Source organism: Salvelinus fontinalis, chromosome 16, assembly GCF_029448725.1.
Source record: "Salvelinus fontinalis isolate EN_2023a chromosome 16, ASM2944872v1, whole genome shotgun sequence".
NCBI classification, from domain to species: domain Eukaryota; kingdom Metazoa; phylum Chordata; class Actinopteri; order Salmoniformes; family Salmonidae; genus Salvelinus; species Salvelinus fontinalis.
Genome location: NC_074680.1, coordinates 25,569,448 through 25,592,490, shown reverse-complemented (window position 1 = coordinate 25,592,490; position 23,043 = coordinate 25,569,448). Strand labels below are relative to the sequence as shown.

General features: G+C 49.4%; 1 protein-coding gene across 3 annotated transcripts in view; it reads right to left on the bottom strand.

Moving 5' to 3' along the window:
* The window catches only part of LOC129812863 (signal-induced proliferation-associated 1-like protein 1), a 109,079-nt gene that overhangs the window by 29,992 nt on the left and 56,044 nt on the right, over nt 1-23,043 (bottom strand). For all 3 annotated transcript variants that reach the window (XM_055864799.1, XM_055864802.1, XM_055864801.1), the window contains 6 exons: nt 6,583-8,138; nt 6,203-6,333; nt 4,962-5,150; nt 4,495-4,669; nt 876-979; nt 540-697 (listed from right to left, as the gene is read on the bottom strand). In XM_055864799.1, coding sequence (XP_055720774.1) covers nt 540-697; nt 876-979; nt 4,495-4,669; nt 4,962-5,150; nt 6,203-6,333; nt 6,583-8,023 — 2,198 coding nt within the window. In that variant the 5' untranslated portion in view covers nt 8,024-8,138. The remainder of the gene's footprint in view (nt 1-539; nt 698-875; nt 980-4,494; nt 4,670-4,961; nt 5,151-6,202; nt 6,334-6,582; nt 8,139-23,043) is intronic.

The following is a 23,043-nucleotide window of genomic DNA, read 5'->3' as shown; positions in this document are numbered from 1 at the left end:
AGTATCCTGCCTATAGTATCCTGCCTATAGTATCCTGCCTATAGTATCCTGCCTATAGTACCCTGCCTATAGTATCCTGCCTATAGTATCCTAACTACAGTATCCTGCATGGTACCCTGCCTATAGTACCCTGCCTATAGTACCCTGCCTATAGTATCCTGCCTACAGTATCCTGCATGGTACCCTGTCTACAGTACCCTGCCTATAGTACCCTGACTATAGTATCCTGCCTACAGTATCCTGCATGGTACCCTGCCTATAGTACCCTGCCTATAGTATCCTGCATGGTACCCTGCCTATAGTACCCTGCCTATAGTACCCTGCCTATAGTATTCTGGTTACAGAGAGAAATAAGGAGAGCCAGTAGTTACCCAAGCAAATTTATCTGGATTGGTGACCATGCCTTCTAGTGGTTCTCGTTCCTCATTATGTTATCTACCTGTGTGAGTTCAAAACAACCACTGTTGTAGTACCAGGGGCTTTCCAGGTTCTTAGTGACCACCAGGCCCTCTTGTGGTCTAAACACGGTTTACACTCACCTATAGCAGGTATTTTCGGAGCAGGGGCTGTGCACACGGACGATGATGAACACGTGTTGGAAGTGGGAGCGGATGGTCTTGGGGGTGAAGGGGAGCGCTCCCGGCTCCTGGAACACTATGGTGACGATGTCATTTCCAATGTGTCTCTTCCTCAGCAACTACAAGGACAAACATGGTATAACCATACAAGAATTACACTATCTCAATGTCCTATTCTTCAGCATGGCAGCGATAAACTTGATTAATAATTGAATCCATCTATGGCATATCATGTTATCCTAAAGCATGTCTCTTAGATATTCATGTATTATGTGATATCATAGAACCCTTCCGTACCTGTTGTTTGTTATTGGGTGTGTAGGGCAGCAGGGTAGACACGTGGAACATGATCTCATAGTCCCTGTAGGCCGTGTACAGGGAGTGGCTGCCAGTGGAATCAGCTGGAGGAAGGGAGAGGAGCACCACAATATAAGGCCCCATTGTACTGCTACTGCAACCCAACTCTGTCCTCCAGCAACCTATCTGCTCAGTGCTTTATGTACTAGACTGTCTCCTGTTTCATAGCCCAAACAATAAGCCATGCTAGTGTAGCCTGATCAATGTCTGCCAACATAGTGAGACAGGAAAACAACAACAAATAATTGTAGTAATACAGGTAGAGCCCTATCGATAATACTGTATTGTTGCTCAAAAATACTAAATCTAAAAATGTAGCATTGTAAAGAGTATGCCACAACCAGTCTACTATAACCCTAAGAGCAGAGGTACCCATGTGCTTGTCTCTCATGACAGTAACTTATTTGGTTTTGGGTGCAAGATTACCCAGGCAGCCACCACAATTAAAATGTATGGACAAAAGAGGAATGTTCATATTCATTGAGCTTATGAATAGAGGAAGTGCCAGAAATTGTCTAATGTAATTAAGTGCATAATTGCGATGAGCTGCCATTTCCTGCTCTGCTCTCATTAGGAACATAATGGATGTAGTGGAGCGGGTGGGCCAGCCATTGTGTACCTGATTTAGTCCTCAATACACCAGGGAGGGAGGGAGGGAGGGAGGGAGGGAGGGAGGGAGGGAGGGAGGGAGGGGTATGAGAAAGAGTTGGTCAGAGGAACAGGTATAGTGGAGTGATAAGACTAGCCAGGGGAAATGAGGGGTTACAAGAGAGATTTGAAAGAAAAACAGGCTACATGAACTAAAAAGTGACTACACATTAAAAAAACCTGCAAGAGAGGAGAGGAAAACCTATTTCCTGGATTACAGAGATTACCCCAAACCTATTGTTGATAACACACAAGGCAGATCAGAGCACCGCATACAGCAAATATTCAGCAGACTCTACAGCTGTGAGACCTGGGGTGAGGAGGTCAGAGAGAGGGTCAGTAAGGTTCCCACACAGGAGCCTGTCATGCTACATCCTTGGTCAAATAAAAAAGGCCAATCACACTTTTAAATGCACTGTCAGTGCTTTGCTTTGAATGGGAATCAATTGTCCCCCCCCCAAGGTTAGTTAAACACAACTGTGTGTGTGTGTGTGTGTGTGTGTGTGTGTGTGTGTGTGTGTGTGTGTGTGTGTGTGTGTGTGTGTGTGTGTGTGTGTGTGTGTGTGTGTGTGTGTGTGTGTGTGTGTGTGTGTGTGTGTGTGTGTGTGTGTGTGTGTGTGTGTGTAGCAAGGCTCAAGCCACGCCCACCTGAGAATACTCCTCTCTTTAGCTATCATGTGGCTGTGTTTGAGAAGTGGATCATCTATTTGTCAACTAATTGTCAATTCACAGATTGATTTCAAAATAAAAATGGACAATATTCATCCTATTACCACCGTTTCCTGGACTTTACTGTTAAGGAAAAGTGTGAAACGATGTCTCAAAAGGATGGGGGTATCGTCAGAAATTGAAGACATGGGACAAAGGTTTTGACCCACGTGTTTATAAAGTTGATATACCGATGGGGATTAAACGCACTGACACGGCAACCACATGACAAGAGAGAAGAGGAACCGGTCTACTTACAGTTTGTCTTCCCTTTGTGGGATAAAAAAAGGTTGATGTTTGATTAAATGATAACGTAAACAAAGTTGTCACTCAGAAAAGAAAGTCGACACGAAAAATCCACATATCTTATTCAATCATGCAATTTTGTATCTTTCCCCTATTGTCAAATAAATATGCATTGCTCAAGTGGGTGCTATTTTGATACAAAACATTTCTGCCTCGTAGTTAATATTCTAGATGACAATCATGAATAAGTAATGTTGCACATATTTGGGTAAAAGCCATGGTGAATGTTGACAGGATATTGTGAGGGGGCGTTTACAAATTCTCTTTGGGGTGGTACCTTAGAAATAGCTGGTTGGATAGAGTAACTTCATGCTAATTAATTCAATTATGCCCACATGTACAGTGCATTTGGAAAGTATTCAGACCCCTTGACTTTTTCCATATTTTGTTATGTTACAGCCTTATTCTCAAATGGATTACATAAAACATTTTCCTCATCTGACTCTTCCTGTCAGAGCAAAAACAAAGCCATGAGGTGGAAGGAATTGTCCGTAGAGCTCCTAGACAGGATAGTGTTGAGGCACAGATCTGGGGAAGGGTACCAAGAAATGTCTACATCATTGAAGGTCCCCAAGAACACAGTGGCCTCCATCATTCTTAAATGGAAGAAGTTTGGAACCACCAAGACTCTTCCTACAGCTAGCCGCCTGGCAAACTGAGCAATCGGAGGAGAAGGGCCTTGGTCAGGAAGGTGACCAAGAACCCGATGGCCATTCTGACAGAGCTCCAGAGTTACTCTGTGGAGATGGGAGAACCTTCCAGAAGGACAACCATCTCTTCAGCATTCCACCAATCAGGCCTTAATGGTAGAGTGGCCAGACGGAAGCCACTCCTCAGTAAAAGGCACATGACAGCCTGATTGGAGTTTGCCAAAAGGCACCTAAAGGACTCTCAGACCATGAGAAACAAGATTCTCTGGTCTGATGAAACCAAGATTGAACTCTTTGGCCTGATTGCCAAGCGTCACATCTGGAGGAAACCTGGTACCATCCCTACAGTGAAGCATGGTGGTGGCAGCATCATGCTGTGTGGATGTTTTTCAGCGGCAGGGACTGGGAGACTAGTCACGATCGAGGGAAATATGAATGGAGTAAAGTACAGAAAGATCCCCGATGAAAACCTGCTCCAGAGCGCTCAGGACCTCAGGACTTCTTGTTGGAAGGTTCACCTTCCAACAGGACAGTCTCTGAATGTCCTTGAGTTGCCCAGCCAGAGCCACTTGAACCAGATCGAACGTCTCTGGAGAGACCTGAAAATAGCTGTGCAGCAATGCTCCCCATCCAACCTGACAGAGATAGAGAGGATCTGCAGAGAAGAATGGGAAAAACTCCCCAAATACAGGTGTGCCAAGCTTGTAGCGTCATACCCAAGAAGACTCGAGGCTGTAATGTAACAAAATGTGAAAAAAGTCAAGGGGTCTGAATACTTTCTGAATGCACTGTATATGCAAATTAGTTGTTATTTCCGAACGTTATTATTCTATCAATATAATAACAAAACATATGAAAGGGACGTATATGGTTAAAAAATGTTGCCATGTGTCATTTCAAATAAGAAAACATTTTATATTTAACCTTCAGTTGAATACCTGAAGTCCCACCAAAATGTCTCGATTCCATAGATTTTCTGTCTCTCATTATACAATTGTGATAAAAAGGATGGATTTTTAAAACTCTAAAATAGTTAACCATCTTATGTAGCTGTTACATTCATCAGAACTGTATTTTTGACCTTTTATCAATTTTTACTACCGTTGCTAGTGTGTGTGTGTGTGTGTGTGTGTGTGTGTGTGTGTGTGTGTGTGTGTGTGTGTGTGTGTGTGTGTGTGTGTGTGTGTGTGTGTGTGTGTGTGTGTGAGCGTGTATATGTGTGTATGTGTGTGTGTGTGTGAGCGTACTCTTGGTGTCAAGCTGGGCGCGGTACTTGGTGAATCCCTGGAGGCGGACTCTCTCCCCCAGCAGCTGTAGGAACTCCTCCAGGGCAGGGCCCGCCGTCTCATTGTTGTACATCTCCTCCTCACTGCTCTGCCCCGCCCTGCAGTACATCACCCCCACCTTCACCTGGAAACTCAGCTAGAGAGGAGGAGGGCGAGAGAGGGGGAGAAAGTGAGGGGGGAGGGAGGAAGAGAGGGGGAAGGGAGGAAGAGAGGAGGAGAGAGTGACAGATTTAACGTTAAAAAATGTTTGCAGTGCAAAAACTATACGAGATCAGACAAGCCTAATTTTATAGCATGATATAGTTCCAACATATAGTGCCAATCAAAATAGCTCTGAAATGTGATAACTGGCCCAATAACAGCATATAGCTGTAGCACGGCTGGGCTCTTCAGGGAGTGTTTTATGTAGTGTTTATGTATCCTCCTACCCCCTGCTCATCCAGTTTCATCAGCTGTTCTGTGACCTTGGGCGTGTTGAGGGCCAAGCGGAGACAGGGCACATCCAGCTCTGGAAGCAGGTGCTCCAACACCTCCTTCAGGGGCAGCCCCCGGGTAGTGCCATGCTTAGAGGACGAGGGCACCGCATCCTCCAGAATAGACCCCCGGAGTGTGGTCAACTGGATGGAGGGATGAAAATAAGGAGGGGAAGAGAAAGAGGTGTGAGAGGAGGAATGTGCCTCAGGAATCCCCAGTCCATGGAACTTTCACATCAAGATGGAACAAAGTGATAGCCAAAATGAACAGGTCGGTTTTGCTTCCCAAACACCCTAACTTCTCCTGAGTAAGTTCATAACTATTTATCTAAAGGAATCTGACATAAAACAACAGAGAAGAACAAGGTACAGTTATGAATCAAACTTTTGGCCTGGGGGCAGAAAGCTGAGGGTGGGGTTGGGGTTGTTCAGCAACGCATAATATGTGCACAGAGTGTGCATTGTGTTCAGCAGAGGCCGTGAACTCAATCACTTGCTATCATATACAGCTGGAACGGAGGGGAATTTTCTCTCCCACACTCCTAGGAGAGGGCCCTAACAAAAGGACAGTGTTCCCCAGGTTTGGGGCCCTGGGGCGTCTCACACAGAGCTGGAGGGTCTATTCACCCACACCTGGCCACCTTCCAACCCAGGGAAAACCCCCAGACAACCATCTCTGGACACTCCAGGGCAGGTGCCTTAAATCTATCGCTGGAAATGTAATGGTGCTGTGTCGCAGTCACTCCATAACTAAAATCACAACCTTCCAACTTAATGAAGCAAATGATTCTCCAGTGAAATGTAAAAGGAGAGTTCTCTATAGTGGTTTGAGGTTGTGTAGCATTGACAGGCCATGGAGATGTGAGGAGGATGAGAGTGTTTTCTATAGTTTCTTTACACAGTGCTGATCTGAGGGAACAGCTGATGCCCTCTGGGCTTCTTACATAATCAGCAGAGAGGGATGGAGAGCTGAGTTTCACCTCCAGCTAGTCTTACCGTGAAACTACCAGGAAGACAGACACAGGGGAGAGTTACTGATCTACAGATAAACAAATCTACAGACAATCAACGTGACTGGATTTGATAACAATTCCATAAATCTCAATCTATCGAGCAGGATCATTAACTGCTAACGTTGTTATAAGTGACATGGTCCAGGGAGAGCAGTTGTAAAGCCAGGAGGCTAGCTGTCTGACCTCTGAGGTTCTGAAGATGACCCGGTAGTTGTACTGCTGGCCGTGCTCGTTGTGCTCCTCCTGTTTCTCCCTGCGCAGACTCACAGCCACCGGACCCAGAGCCTCGTCCATCCCAAAGTAGTTCCAGTGTTCTGAGGGAGAGAGAGAAAAGGGGAGAAAGAGAGAGCAAGAGAGAGCGAGAGAAAGGGAAGTAGACAGCTATGTATAAACATACACTTCATGCATTTGAATTTGGAAACTGTATTACACAGTGGGCTGTGTAGGACTATTTGTTTATGTTACACATTCTAGTGTTATAGAACTTCATGTACTGTATAATGTTTGTAACTGAATACGTTTGAGAGGATACATAAGTGTATGTTCAGCTGAGTCTATCTCACCTCTAAGGTAGAAGAACTTCCTGTAGTAGTAAGCTCCCAGGTCCACATGCTCTACGATGTAGTGTTTGCCTCTGTCACTGAGGGAACTGGGGCTGTCCTTGGGCCCCTCTAGCACTGCCACCCCAGCGTTAGTGCAGTGGGAGCTGAGGGACGACTCAAACTGACTGCCCTCGCTTCCCAGGGTCCCCGAGCCCCCACTCCCCTGTTTGGGGGGCCCGGCTCCTGCCGTGCGCCTTCCGTTGGCCCCAATCTCATTGCGGAAGCAGGGGCAGCTGAGGAGCATCTCGTTGCTCTGCTCGTCCCCGGTGCCCATGCTGGGGCTGTCCCTGGCCCCGGCACTGAGCTCCTCCTGGCTGCCAGCGGGGGAGCTGTAGGCCAGGCTCTGGGTGGAGGACACGGTGGAGGTGTTGGAGGCTGCAGCTGCAGCAGACGCCCCTGTGGTGGTGTTCTTCCTCTTCCCCGCCGCCATCTGCCTGCTCTGGATCACCTCATTCAGGTCAAACATCATGCTCTGCACGTCGTAGTGGGAGAAGCCCCTCTGGCAGACCCATGGCTTGAGGGGGGTTACCCAGTCCTCTGACCGACCGTCCTCAGCATCAGAGCCGGCCCGTGGTGAGTCCGACTCCCCCCTCACGCTGCGTAGTTTACGGAATATAGACTCTCCCCCTGTCTCTGACTTGGAGCGTCTCTTTGGGGGCTTCTCTCTCTCCTTCACTCTGCTGGATGTCTGGCTCTCACTAGTCTCCTCATGTAGTTCTATGGAGGCCTGCTTGAGCCCAGCAGTCAGCAAGTCCTCTAGTCTGTCTGGTGCAGGGCTGCGCTGGTCAGGCTTGTCCCCCTGGTAGCCCTTCAGCATCTCAAAGAAGCTCTCCCCTGGCGCCCCGTGCTGGTCTATAGAGGAGGTGCTGCCATACTCTCTGTGTAGTGGGGACCACTTTGCCCCTGAGGGGCCCAAGTCCTCCCCACTGTCCCCGCCATCGTCCAGCTCACTGATGGTGATGTCACTGTTGCTGCGCTGGCGGATGCGGCGGATGTTTCTGTGGGAGGGGACTCTGTAGTCTGTGGGGGACAGGTAACGGCTGTCTGGGCTGTAGCTGGCCGTCTGGGTTTTACTCTTCAGTGTGTTGTGGATGCTGCGGAGCATGGATGCGTCCTGGGGGCTCATCAGGTGACATAGTTTCAGGTGGCTCTGCCCACCTCCGGCCAAGGCTGGGGACTCTGGCTCTGTGGTAACCTGCCAGAGAGCACCCAGGTCCTTCCTCGGGGGCCACTCGGCAACCCGTGCCCGTACCCCCATTTTAGGCACCCCCGGGCCCCCTGGAGGGTGGGCGCTGTCTATGCGTGCCCCTCCGTTGGCCAGGTGGCGGGTGTAGAACTCGTCAATGGCTGGGATCGAGCCCCCCACGATGTGGTCCATGGGTGGGCGCTTCAGACTGGTCATGGTGCCAAGGCCAGAGGTGGTCACCAGGGCACTCAGCAGCAAGGCATGGCTAGGCTGGATGCTCAGTGTGTCTGCTACTCCACTGGGCTCTCATCTCACTCCAACTGGCTACAACCTGAAAATAGGTTTGGTATTAGAACATACTGTAAACTCAATAATTGCATACCCTCTCATTTCCTATTAACACCAACTTTCTCTAACCAGGTGAAGAGTGGAAACAGTTGGGGAATGTAAGCTGCCTAACTGGTGTTGAAAATGAAACCAATAGCTCTGGTCTGGAAAGGTAGACAATGACACAGTGACATAGGCTACCTGCCTGATAATTGGCTGTGTGCAGTGCCCTGTTACTGATGTGGCCTCTCTCATGCTCCTAGGTTTTATTGCAGACTAGCAGGCAGCACAGTGGAAAGTATTGGACTGTGTCTAATTAGTTAATCTCCCTTTGGGCCTTGAGTAAGCAAGCTAATGTTCTCCAACTTGAATCATCTGACTGACTGTGTGGGAGTAGGAAATGGCTGCAGAACTAATTTATTTCCCAAATCGAAATTCTTAATAAAAAGTTTTGCTTTTTTTCTCGAGGCATTTGCTAAATTAGAAATGGCCTATCTCTTTCCAGAATTCGGGGTTTTCCAGGCGTACTTTCTCCTGACATGTCCGGGGGGTATTTATGATCGGCAGAGTCAGTCAGATAGATGCTTTTAGGAACTCCAGGACAGCCTTACAAACATGCAGACATTTCTATTCTTCAGGATTGAAAGGGATATCTAGATTTCACAAACAAGCCTGCAGAGTCATATTTGGATGGGATTTTTGCCTCCTGGCAAACTGACACAATAAAAAGTCACTGACATTTCAATTTCATATAATGGCTCTACTTTTCAAACCAATTTCAGCATTAACATCTGGGGGAAACATGAAAGCTCAGCCAAATCCAACCTGAGCAGAATTATGCCTTCAACCTAATCATTACATTCATGTAACAAACTCCCAAAGTAGACTATTAGGTAATTCAATAAACCAATAGAATACACTATTAACTATTTATATATCAAGTGTTAAACAAAATGTGAGGTTTTGATCTATCAACGAATCTTGTCCAGAGTACATTATCTGATCGATATAGCCTAGTGTGTTCAGCTGGGAGGCAGGGCTCCTGTTCCCCTCTCTATGTCACTGACGCTGGACTAGTGATCCCTATGAAGTCCCTTCACATGCTATGGATAGCAGGTTCACCAAATCAAATTGCTGAGATACAGTTTACTGGATCAAACATCCTGAGCCCACATAAAAAAGGCCCTTCGAAAGCCGACAGCAGAGAACTCTGATGTTTCTCCCTGGCAGATTGAGCCAATTTGGCAGCGAGACACTCGGAGAGATTACGGTTCCTCTCAGTCAGTCCTGCAGCACACAAGCTGTGATCACATTAGCCACTGGCTGTCAATGCTGTGATGGGCTTGCATTTCTCCATGCCAAACACATTCACACATCAGAGAAAACTGCTTCATACAGACACATACACTACTTCATACATACAAAACAGTAACACTTTCAGGGGAAATAGACATTGACATGTGTAGCCGATGTGAAAGCTAGCTAGCTAGTTAGTTAGCGGTGGTGCACGCTAATAGCGTTTCAATCGGTGACGTCACTCGCTTTGAGACCTTGAAGTAGTGGTTCCCCTTGCCCTGCAAGGGCCGCGGCTTTTGTGGAGCGATGGGTAACGATGCTTCGTGGGTGACTGGCGTTGATGTGTGCAGAGGGTCCCTGGTTCGCGCCCGGGTCGGGGTGAGGGGAAGGACTAAAGTTATACTGTTACATTGATGCTGTTGACCCGGATCACTGGTTGCTGCGGAAAAGGAGGAGGTCGAAAGGGGGGTGAGTGTAACCGATGTGAAATGGCTAGCTAGTTAGGGGTGGTGCACGCTAATAGCGTTTCAATCGGTGACGTCACTCGCTTTGAGACCTTGAAGTAGTGGTTCCCCTTGCTCTGCAAGGGCCGCGGCCTTTGTGGAGCGATGGGTAACGATGCTTCGTGGGTGAGTGTTGTGTGCAGAGGGTCCCTGATTCGCGCCCGGGGCGAGGGGACGGACTAAAGTTAAATTGTTACACATGTATGCGAATTGATTTACCTGATGAGACACCAGAAATATGAACACGTTCTCTAAGCATGTTAAATTGAAAATGTGTCAGAAATGATTACAAGTTGAAAGAAAATCAAAAGCAGTATAATAAATGCTTCTGCCACTAAGAATCTCCAAACACAATAAATGAATAAATACATTTTCTATCCACACAACCAGTCCATATTACCCAGGAGCCATCAGTATTGCTACTGTAAGCCAGTGAACCCAGCGAGATGGGTTAAATTGTCACTCTGAAAGGAGTGCCATACGTACACTCTGCACCAATAGAAATACTGTGAATAAAATACAATACATTAGGAACCAAAACAAATATAGGCTATATTCTATGGCAGGGATCAAGTCTCTTTTTTTTTATTCGTGGGAATACTTGGTGAACAAATTTCCTAAATGAAACACATTTTGTTGCTGAATTCCTGTTGATTTGAGTCTTTTTGTTGTTGTTGCTGAAACCTTTGGGGGGCCGGTTTTGGCCTGCGTGCCTGTCTGTTGCCGAACCGTGCTCTAAAGTTCCTCCGGGGTGCCTAGTGCTCCAGGCTAATCATCCCCAGTGAGCTGATAAACACATTGAGTTCACAAAAGGGAGTTTTTGACACCAAAAGAAAGCTCCTACAACTGTGCACATTGGGCACCAGTCTGAGCCTCCCTCCTGATGTGCTTAATGATCTTATTGGATCTAGTATAAGTAGTGTAAATGCTTGCAGCCAGATTGAGATAAATAATTCCCATGCTACACAAACAAATAAACAAACAAACTGGATATCACACTGTTTCATTGACTTTTAATCAGAACATGAATACTGCTCGGACGGATGTAGACTCGCTCTATTTCAGGCTCTATATCGAAATCTCAAAATGCACTGAGATTTGCTCCTGCACCAGACAGTCTACAAAAATGATCAAAAATAGCATCTTAATTCATCATAACATAATATCATTATTGTACATGAAGTTCATTATTCCGCATCAGTTTCACATTGGACTGTTAGTAAGTCATATCATGAATGATGAAATCCAAGCTATAATAAATAGGGTAATGGAGACTGTGGTTTTGTAACGATACTCTAAATCCTCCTCCTCCTCAGACGAGGAGAGGAGAGAGGGATCTGAAGACCAATGTGCAGCGAGGTATGATGACATGATTTATTTAAGACACGACAAAACAACAAACACGACGTAGACAGAAAACGAACTATACTTGAATCAACTACAAAACAAATAAACGATGAAAACAGACCTGGACACGAACTTACATATAACGTGAAGAACGCACGAACAGGTACACGACTACAAACAAACGCTACAGTCCCGTGTGGCACGAACATACATACTGACACAGGAGACAACCACCCACAAACCAACAGTGTGAAAACACCTACCTTAATATGGCTCTCAATCAGAGGAAATGAAAACCACCTGCCTCTAATTGAGAGCCATATCAGGTCACCCTTAAACCAACATAGAAACAGAAAACATAGACTGCCCACCCAAACTCACGTCCTGACCAGCTAACACACACAAACTACCAGAAAACAGGTCAGGACCGTGACATAACCCCCCCCTCAAGGTGCGTACTCCGAACGCACCACCAAAAGTCTAGGGGAGGGTCTGGGTGGGCATCTGACCACGGTGGTGGCTCCGGCTCCGGACGCTGTCCCAATCCCACCATAATAAATCCCCGCTTCTGTGTCTTCCTCAAGGTGGCGACCCTCGCCACCGACCTTGGACTGGGAACCCTAGACATGGGTCCCGCTGGATTTAGGGGCCGCCCCGGACTGAGGGACGGCAGCTCCGGACTGAGGGACAACACCGGACTGGCTGGCAGATCCTGGCTGGCTGGCTCTGGCGGATCCTGGCTGGATGACGGCTCTGGCTGGTCATGGCTCGCTGACGGCTCTGGCTGGTCATGGCTCGCTGACGGCTCTGAAGGCTGGTCCTGGCTGGATGGCTCTGAAGGCTGGTCCTGGCTGGACGGCTCTGAAGGCTGGTCCTGGCTGGACGGCTCTGAAGGCTGGTCCTGGCTGGACGGCTCTGAAGGCTGGTCCTGGCTGGACGGCTCTGAAGGCTGGTCCTGGCTGGACGGCTCTGAAGGCTGGTCCTGGCTGGCGGAAGGCTCTGGCTGATCCGGTCTGGCGGAAGGCTCTGGCTGATCCGGTCTGGCGGAAGGCTCTGGCTGATCCGGTCTGGCGGAAGGCTCTGGCAGCTCCTGTCTGGCGGACGGCTCTGGCAGCTCCTGTCTGGCGGACGGCTCTGGCAGCTCCTGTCTGGCGGACGGCTCTGGCAGCTCCTGTCTGGCGGACGGCTCTGGCAGCTCCTGTCTGGCGGACGGCTCTGGCAGCTCCTGTCTGGCGGACGGCTCTGTAGGCTCCTGGCAGACGGGCAGCTTTGCAGGCTCATGGCAGACGGGCAGCTTTGCAGGCTCATGGCAGACGGGCAGCTTTGCAGGCTCATGGCAGACGGGCAGCTTTGCAGGCGACGCTGGGCAGACGGGCAGCTCAGGCACCGCTGGGCAGACGGGCAGTTCAGGCGCCGCTGGGCAGACGGGCAGTTCAGGCGCCGCTGGGCAGACGGGCAGTTCAGGCGCCGCTGGGCAGACGGGCACACCTGTAGGGAGGAGACGGAGAGACAGCCTGGTGCGTGGGGCTGCCACAGGACCCACCAGGCTGGAGAGACCTACAGGAGGCTTGATGTTAAAAGGCACCTGAAGGACCGGGCTGTGGAGGAGCACTGGAGCTCTGGTGCGCAGCCTTGGCACCACTCCCCCAGGCTGGCATACTACTCCAGCCCGTACCCTCCAGAGTGCAGGCACAGGTTGAACCGGGCTGTGGATGAGCACTGGAGATCTAGTGCCTACTACGCGCACTTCTCCCTTAGGCTCCACTCCCACATTTGCCCGGTACGAGCGGAGCGTAGGCATAGGACGCACTGCACCCTCCCAGCGCCCCGGAGACACAGCACGGAGAGCCGGCGCAGGATACCCTGGACCGAAACTGCGTACCGGAGACCAGACGCGCTGAGCAGGCACAATACGCCCCGGCTGGATGCCCACACTCACTTGACACTTACGGGGGGCTGCCCTATAGCGCACCAGGCTATGGGCACGCACTGGCGACACCGTGCGCTTAACCGCATAACACGGTGCCTGACCAGTGACTCGTTGCTTATAATAAGCACGAGGAGTGCGCTCAGGTCTGCTACCTGGCTTAGCCACACTCCTCTCTAGCCCCCCCCCAAAAAAAATTCTGGGGTTGCCTCTCGTACCTGTCCCGCTGTCGTGCTGCCTCCTCATATCGCCGCCGCTCAGCACTCGCTTCCTCCAGCTCAGCTTTGGGGCGGCGATACTCCCCAGCCTGTGCCCAGGGTCCTTCTCCATTCAAGATCTCCTCCCATGTCCATGAATCCTGGGATTTCTGCGGTTGCTTTCGCTGCCCTTTTCCCCGCTGCTTGGTTCTGGTAATTTGGTGGGTGGTTCTGTAACGATACTCTAAATCCTCCTCCTCCTCAGACGAGGAGAGGAGAGAGGGATCTGAAGACCAATGTGCAGCGAGGTATGATGACATGATTTATTTAAGACACGACAAAACAACAAACACGACGTAGACAGAAAACGAACTATACTTGAATCAACTACAAAACAAATAAACGATGAAAACAGACCTGGACACGAACTTACATATAACGTGAAGAACGCACGAACAGGTACACGACTACAAACAAACGCTACAGTCCCGTGTGGCACGAACATACATACTGACACAGGAGACAACCACCCACAAACCAACAGTGTGAAAACACCTACCTTAATATGGCTCTCAATCAGAGGAAATGAAAACCACCTGCCTCTAATTGAGAGCCATATCAGGTCACCCTTAAACCAACATAGAAACAGAAAACATAGACTGCCCACCCAAACTCACGTCCTGACCAGCTAACACATACACAAACTACCAGAAAACAGGTCAGGACCGTGACAGGTTTGGTGGCGCTCACGGTGCATGAAGAGCAGAGGTTCCTTCCTCCTGGCTGGGCCGGGCTGTGCGGCTAGCGCTCTGCTATAATGGATGGACACTTAGCCATGGCATGGCAAACCTTGTCCTGTTTGCACTCCGCATTTCAATCACTGCAGCTTTGGGCCCGCTGCCTGCCTGCTGCACAGAGCAGAGTCCACAGGGACAGATAAATAGAACCATAACACACACAGCCACAGGCCTTAATCTGGCTTCCAAAAGACATTTTGAGGGGCCGGTGTGTGTGTACATGCATGCATAATGCTATGCTCACGTTTCCTCACATAACCTCAATTTCAGACTTTAGCCAGGGGTGGGGAGAGCCTGAGAATGTGTGAGGAGAACTGAGGAGGAAAAAAACTGGGGGAAAGAGAATGAAGCTTCTGCTTCTGGCTCCCTACTCCCTATCGGTAGTGTATATTAGCATGTCAGTGGGACATGTCGAGGCACTGTAAGCCTGTTGACTAAGTGAGGTTAACTTCCTGTAATTGGGGCTCTGACCTCCCAGCTGCTCCACTGGGCCTGGGGACAAATGAGTATTAGGCTGCACCACTCAGACAGGGAGAGAGAGACAGGGGTCATGTCATCATGGCTGCCATTGGGGAGACTAGGAGGGGTTGGGTTTGTTGTGCCAGCTAGGGTAATATAGCCTTATGAGTGATCTGCACAGCCAGGTGCTTTCAGTCTACTGTGTTATTAAGCATATACACAGACCCAGTTACCAAGCACACAACATCAAAGCAACTGGCGAGAACACTTGGGGAATTAATTATTAGAATAATTTGAGATGAGAACCTTGCACTTTTCCAAGGTATTCTAAAAGCTCCCAGTAAAAGTATTTCCTTGTGATTTTCTTGTGAGGGCACATTCAGTAGTGTAGACGTTACCCAGGTAACTCCCAGCCAGGGCTCACTGATGCCAGCTTACAATGGTGAGAGGCACACTCCTGTTGGTCGGCCTGAGCCCCATGGAGGCCAAGCTACGCCCCCATGAGAGAACCAACAACATGTCCGGGAATGCCTAGGAGACCTCTAGCTGTTTCCATGAACAGAGTGGCAGCAGATTCCCAGTGCCCTGCTTCAGTGTTAACAAAACCCCCAACAATGGAGCAGAATAGAACAGAATCCCTGGCCTACAAGCTGTAATCACTTCAACTTTAGCTGATTGGCCTAGTGAGGCTCACTGAATGGGACTGCCTGGCCCACACCACAACTCTTAAAGAGGCATCACTCAGCCTCCCTACCTCTCCCTGTCTCCCTACTCCTCTCCTCCAACAGGCCCACTGGGCTGTGGGCAGCTGGCACAAAGTTCCCTCTGTCCTGTGGAAAACTGGGCCTCATCTCCAGTACAGAGAGGCCTTTGATAAGAGGCTGACCTTGATTGTGTAGGAGCCACTAAGAGGACCTAATGAATCACAGAGAGGAGAGGGGGGAGAGAAGGAGAGATGGGAAAGGGGGGTGGGGGAGAGAGGGAGAGATGGGAAAGGGGGTGGGGGAGAGAGGGAGAGATGGGAAAGGGGGTGGGGGAGAGATGGGAAAGGGAGGTGGCGGAGAGAGGGAGAGATGGGAAAGGGGGTGGGGAGAGAGAGAGATGGGAAAGGGGGTGGGGAGAGAGAGAGATGGGAAAGGGGGTGGGGGAGAGAGGGCGAGATGGGAAATGGGGGTGGGGGAGAGAGAGAGAGATGGGAAAGGGTGGTGGGGGGAGAGAGAGATGGGAAAGGGGGGTGGGGGGAGAGAGAGATGGGAAATGGGGGTGGGGGAGAGAGAGAGATGGGAAAGGGGGGTGGGGGAGAGAGAGAGATGGGAAATGGGGGTGGGGGAGAGAGAGAGATGGGAAAGGGGGGTGGGGGAGAGAGAGAGATGGGAAAGGGGGTGGGGGAGAGAGAGAGATGGGAAAGGGGGGTGGGGGAGAGAGAGAGATGGGAAATGGGGGTGGGGGAGAGAGAGAGATGGGAAAGGGGGGTGGGGGAGAGAGAGAGATGGGAAAGGGGGGTGGGGGAGAGAGAGAGATGGGAAAGGGGGGTGGGGGAGAGAGAGAGATGGGAAATGGGGGTGGGGGAGAGAGAGAGATGGGAAATGGGGGTGGGGGAGAGAGAGAGATGGGAAAGGGGGTGGGGGAGAGAGAGAGATGGGAAATGGGGGTGGGGGAGAGAGAGAGATGGGAAAGGGGGGTGGGGGAGAGAGAGAGATGGGAAATGGGGGTGGGGGAGAGAGAGAGATGGGAAAGGGGGTGGGGGAGAGAGAGAGATGGAAATGGGGGTGGGGGAGAGAGAGAGAGAAGGTGTATGCTAGAACAGTGTTTCTTAACAATGGTCCTCCAGTACCTCCAACAGTACAGTTTAGTTGTAGCCCTGGACAATCACACCTCATTCAACTCCTGAGTGGCACAGCGGTCTAAATCACTGCATCTCAGTGCTAGAGGCGTCACTACAGACCCTGGTTCGATCCCAAGCGGTATCACAACCAGCCGTGATTGGGCGGCGCACAATTGGCGGCACACAATTGGCCCAGCTTCGTCCGGGTTAGGGGAGGGTTTGGCTGGGGTAGGCCATCATTGTAAAAAATAATTTGTTCTTAACTGACTTACCTAGTTAAATAAAGGTAAAAAAAAAGGTTTTAAAAAAACTAATTGAGGGCTTGATGATTAGTTGACAAGTTGAAATTAGGGTTACAATAAAAATGTGTACTGTTGGGGGTACTGGAGGACCAGAGTTGGGAAGCACTGTGCTAGAGGCATTAGAAAGGGATGAGATGAGGATAAATAATCAGAGATAAGCAAAGGAAGGCAAAATGGGACAATCCAAAAAAGGCCATGTCGTGTGTGTGAGTCAAACATTGGGACATGATAGAGTGTGTCTAGTCAAGTGAGTCAAGCTCTAATCCCTGACTAACATGACATGCACCTGACACAGCAGATGACTTCTGTCTGACAGATGAGCTGCCAGAGAATGACATGCAACCAACATCACTGGCTAGCCTCGTATTCACAAGGACTAAAACAGAAAACAAACTCACAGCTCAACCACAAACTCCTCCACAGCGAGCAAGGACCAAGAGGTCATGCACCAACTGAGCAGAGAGAATTATAGCTTTGAAAGAAAAAGACTCCTCAGCAATATACTGTCTCCCACACTCCTTCCCTTCCGAGAATGGTAGGAGGAGTACAGGGAAAACGAGAGGTGAGGTAAGGTCTGAGTCAGCCACCACTGTGATGAGAGACCCACTGCTGCAGCCCACGAACAGAGCAGAGGCATAGGAAAAGACAAGACGGTAGAGGCCCATATACATCCTCGACTTCACTCACTCTCTGCCTACGGCAGCCTAACACTGTTTCAACAGAATTTGTCAATGCATTGGCACGTGAAATCTTTGTGGGAAATGCATTAGATTAGCAAAAAGTAATCAACGTAAACTGTTGTTTTGAGGGTGTCAACCGCAGGATTATGTCATCATGGTAATTCATTTTCAACATAGACAAACCTGTAGAATTTGTACTCTGGAAACAACGTCTGATATTCAACGTTATATCCACTATCAGAAAAAAACAGGCTGGGCAGCACCTCCTACTGTACTTCAGGGTTTCTCAAACTCCCTCCCCACCCCCTTAAAGTGTATTAAAAGTGTGATATGATTTAGTCCTATTCTTAAACGCTGATGTTTGGTTGAGATTGTAACGGCGGTCCTCCTCCTCTTCGACCGAAAAGGAGGAGTATTGATCGAACCAAGGCGCAGTGGAGTTTGAACACATATTTATTTAACGAAAACACGAACTTAACTAAAACTAACAAAAACAACAAACGGTGTAGACAGACCTATACGACGAACTTACATAAAACAAGAAGAACGCACGAATAGGACAATTAGACTACACAAACCGAACAAACCGTAACAGTCCCGTATGGTGCAAACAATTACACAGACACGTAAGACAATCACCCACAACGAACACTGTGACAACGCCTACCTAAATATGACTCTTAATTAGAGGAACGCCAAACACCTGCCTCTAATTAAGAGCCATACCAGGCAACCCAAAACCAACACAGAAGCAGAAAACATAGAATGCCCACCCAACCTCACGTCCTGACCAACTAACACACATAACAAACTAACATAAATAGGTCAGGAACGTGACATAACCCCCCCCCATAAGGTGCGAACTCCGGGCGCACCAGCACAAAGTCTAGGGGAGGGTCTGGGTGGGCATCTGACCACGGTGGTGGCTCAGGCTCCGGGCGAGGTCCCCACCCCACCATAGTCAATCCCAACCTCCATCTACCCCTAAAAATGTCCACCCATATCCCACAAAATCCTCTTTGTAACATCCATGACAGGGACAGCACCGGGACAGAGGGATAAATCAAGACAGAGGGATAGATAAGAATAAAGAGGTAGATCAAGATAGAGATGGAGATCATAATAGAGGGGCAACTCCGGACTGAAAGGCAGCTCCGGACAGAGAGACAGCTCTGGACTGAGGGGCAGTTCTGGGTATATAGCCCTTTCTGGCTGAAGGGCAGCTCATGGCTGACTGACGAATCTGGACGCTCATGGCAGGCTGACGGCTCTCGACGCTCATGGCAGGCTGACGGCTCTCGACGCTCATGGCAGGCTGACGGCTCTCGACGCTCATGGCTGGCTGACGGCTCTCGACGCTCATGGCTGGCTGACGGCTCTCGACGCTCATGGCTGGCTGACGGCTCTCGACGCTCATGGCAGGCTGACGGCTCTCGACGCTCATGGCAGGCTGACGGCTCTCGACGCTCATGGCAGGCTGACGGCTCTCGACGCTCATGGCTGGCTGACGGCTCTCGACGCTCATGGCTGGCTGACGGCTCTCGACGCTCATGGCTGGCTGACGGCTCTCGACGCTCATGGCTCTCTGACGGCTCTGGCTGCTCATGGCTCGCTGGCAGCTCTGGCAGATCCTGTCTGGTTGGCGGCTCTGGCAGATCCTGTCTGGTTGGCGGCTCTGGCAGATCCTGTCTGGTTGGCGGCTCTGGCAGATCCTGTCTGGTTGGCGGCTCTGGCAGATCCTGTCTGGTTGGCGGCTCTGGCAGATCCTGTCTGACGGGCGGCTCTAGCGGCTCCTGTCTGGCGGGCGGCTCTAGCGGCTCCTGTCTGGCGGACGGCTCTGTAGGCTCATGGCAGACGGGCGGCTTTGCAGGCTCATGGCAGACGGGCGGCTTTGCAGGCTCATTGCAGACGGATGGCTCAGACGGCGCTGGGGAGACGGATGGCTCAGATGGCGCTGGGGAGACGGATGGCTCAGATGGCGCTGGGGAGACGGATGGCTCAGATGGCGCTGGTGAGACGGATGGCTCAGATGGTGCTGGTGAGACGGATGGCTCTGGCCGGATAAGGCGCACTGTAGACCTGGTGCGTGGTGCCAGAACTGGAGGCACCGGGCTAAGGATACGCACCTTCATACTAGTGCGGGGAGCAGGGACAGGGCACACTGTACTCTCAAAGCTCACTCTATACCTGGTGCGTGGTACCGGCACTGGTGACACCGGGCTGAGGACAAGCACATCAGGATTAGTAGGGGGAGAAGATACAGTGTGTACAGGGCTCTGGAGACGCACAGGAGGCTTAGTGCGTGGTGCCGGAACTAGAGGCACCGAACTGGATACACGCACTACAGGGAGAGTGCGTGGAGGAGGAACAGGGCTCAGGAGACGCACTGGTAGCCTAGTGCGTAGTGTAGGCACTGTAGGTACTAGGCTGGGGCGGGGAGGTGGCGCAGGAAATACCGGACCGTGGAGGCGTACTGGCACTCTTGAGCATTGAGCCTGCCCAACCTTACCTGGTTGAATACTCCCGGATGCCCGACCAGTGCGGGGAGGTGGAATAACCCGCACCGGCCTATGTAGGCGAACCGGGGAAACCATGCGTAAGGCAGGTGCCATGTATGCCGGCCCGAGGAGACGCACTGGAGACCAGACGCGTTGAGCCGGCCTCATGACACCTGGCTCAATACCCAATCTAGCCCTACCAGTGCGGGGAGGTGGAATAACCCGCACTGGGCTATGCACTCGTACAGGAGACACCGTGCGCTCTACTGCGTAACACGGCGCCTGCCCGTACTCCCGCTCTCCACGGTAAGCCTGGGAAGTGGGCGCAGGTCTCCTACCTGCCCTTGGCCCACCATCTCTTACCCCCCCCCCCCCCCCCCCCAAGAAATTTTTGGGTGTTACTCACGGGCTTTTTGGGCTTCCGTGCCAGACACGTTCCCTCATAACTCCGGTTCCTCTCTCCGGTAGCCTCTGCTCTCCTCAGTGCCTCCAGCTGTTCCCATGGGAGGCGATCCCTACCAGCCAGGATCTCCTCCCATGTGTAGCAACCTTTCCCATCCAATATATCGTCCCAAGTCCATTCCTCCTTCTTTTCCTGTCCCTTACTCCATTTACTCCGCTGCTTGGATCTGGAGATTTGGTGGGTGATTCTGTAACGGCGGTCCTCCTCCTCTTCGACCGAAAAGGAGGAGTATTGATCGAACCAAGGCGCAGTGGAGTTTGAACACATATTTATTTAACGAAAACACGAACTTAACTAAAACTAACAAAAACAACAAACGGTGTAGACCAGGGGTGTCAAACTCATTTCGCATCGTGGGCCACATACGGCCTAGGGAGATGTCAAGTGGGCTGGACCATTAAAATTATACCATACTCTGCTATAAATAACCAAAATATCATGTCTTTCCTTTGTTTTGGTGTAAAGAAGCACAAGAACATTAGGAAAATATTGAAATTTAATGAACTATCCTTTTACAAAACATTTCATGAAACACCTCATATTTCCTTAGACAAATGTGCAATTTACTTTTATCATTCACAAATATGCATTGCAACTGATCCCACTGATTGTACAAAGGCACAAAACTTTAATTGGTACTGAAAAATATAGTAATGCACTTTAAGATTAAATGAGACTTTTAAAGAAAGGAATTTTTAAACCACTTACACATACGCATATAAAATCTAAATGTAATCCCTGCGTACACCTTACAAACTAAGGAGAGTGATTTTAAATGTGTAATGAAGAAAGTGTTCGCCTGTCCTGTAAATCTGTAAACTTCATACATGAAACATACATACACATACAATACATACTGAAAATTTATGGAGTTGTATGAACAGTAGAATTCCATCACACAACTTTTGTTTTGAAGCTGCTGACTAACATTAAAGTGCACATTTTTTAAATCACCACAGTAAGGATTCATCTTCACAGAGCTGTATTCTTTCAATGCAAACAGTATCTAAGGCAGCATTTTAAAGGTGTTAGTCTAGTCTGGACTTGTATTTGTTCCTGAAACTTGGCATCTTTTGGCCTGTACAAGTGCATCAACACCAGGTGTCATGTCCTGACTAGCTGTCACTTTCACAATGTCATTTAAGTGCTTGTTTGTGAGCCTTGAACGCACAAACAAGCCAGTCCACTCTTGAGCCAGTCCACTCCAACTCTGTCCAATGCAGCAACGACAGAGCCGAAAATGTCCTCGGCTGTTGTGGTGTCCATCATTGGCACCAACTCAAGAAACTCTTCAGTAACAGTCAATGTCTCATCAACTCCTCGAATAAATATGGCCAGTTGGGCCACGTCTGTGATGTCAGTGCTCTCGTCAATTGCCACGGAAAATGCAATAAATGACTTGACTCTCTGTTTCAATTGACTGTCTAAATCTGCCGATAGTTCCGAAATCCTCTCTGCTATAGTATTCCTCGTCAGGCTAATATTGGCAAAAGCTTGTCGCTTCTCGGGACATACAAGTTCAGCCGCCTTCATCATGCATCGTTTAACAAAGTCACCGTCGGAATACGGCTTCGATGCTAATGCTATTTCGCTAGCAATTAGGTAGCTGGCTTTTACCGCTGCTTCACTGACTTCTCGGCTCTGGATGAAAGTTGACTGCTGTTTCCTCAGACCCGCCAGCAATTCGTTAATCTTATCTCTTCTCAGTTGTCCTTGCAAGCCGTCATATTTTTCGCTGTGATGAGTCTCGTAGTGGCGTCGAATATTATATTCCTTCAATACCGAAACTTGTTGCAAACACACCAAGCACGAAGGTTTTCCGTGCATCTCTGTAAATAAATAGGACGTGGTCCATTTTTCTTTGAAAATTCTACACTCCTTATCTACTTTTCTCCGTTTGGATAACGACATTTTGGCTAATGAGGGTGTAGCGGAGAGGTAGAGACCAAGGTATTAACAACGTCGTAACAAGCAGCAGATGGCGCATTGATACCGTCTGTTGTTTTCAGTCTGTCTCAGTGATGCGGCTTGTCTTCTACTCTGATGGAAAGAGTGCGCCCCTTAGCGGATAATCCATGAATTGCAGCGAATTAAAAATATTAATTCCATGTCTTTTATGCATTTTTTCCACTTTCAAATTATCCTGTGGGCCTGATCGAACCTCCTTGGGGGCCGGTTCCGGCCCGCGGGCCGTATGTTTGACACCCCTGGTGTAGACAGACCTATACGACGAACTTACATAAAACAAGAAGAACGCACGAATAGGACAATTAGACTACACAAACCGAACAAACCGTAACAGTCCTGTATGGTGCAAACAATTACACAGACACGGAAGACAATCACCCACAACGAACACTGTGACAACGCCTACCTAAATATGACTCTTAATTAGAGGAACGCCAAACACCTGCCTCTAATTAAGAGCCATACCAGGCAACCCAAAACCAACACAGAAACAGAAAACATAGAATGCCCACCCAACCTCACGTCCTGACCAACTAACACACATAACAAACTAACATAAATAGGTCAGGAACGTGACAGAGATGGAGACGTGAATCCAACATGTCAATTATTAATTTGTAAACAAACTGGATATTGAATTATATCTG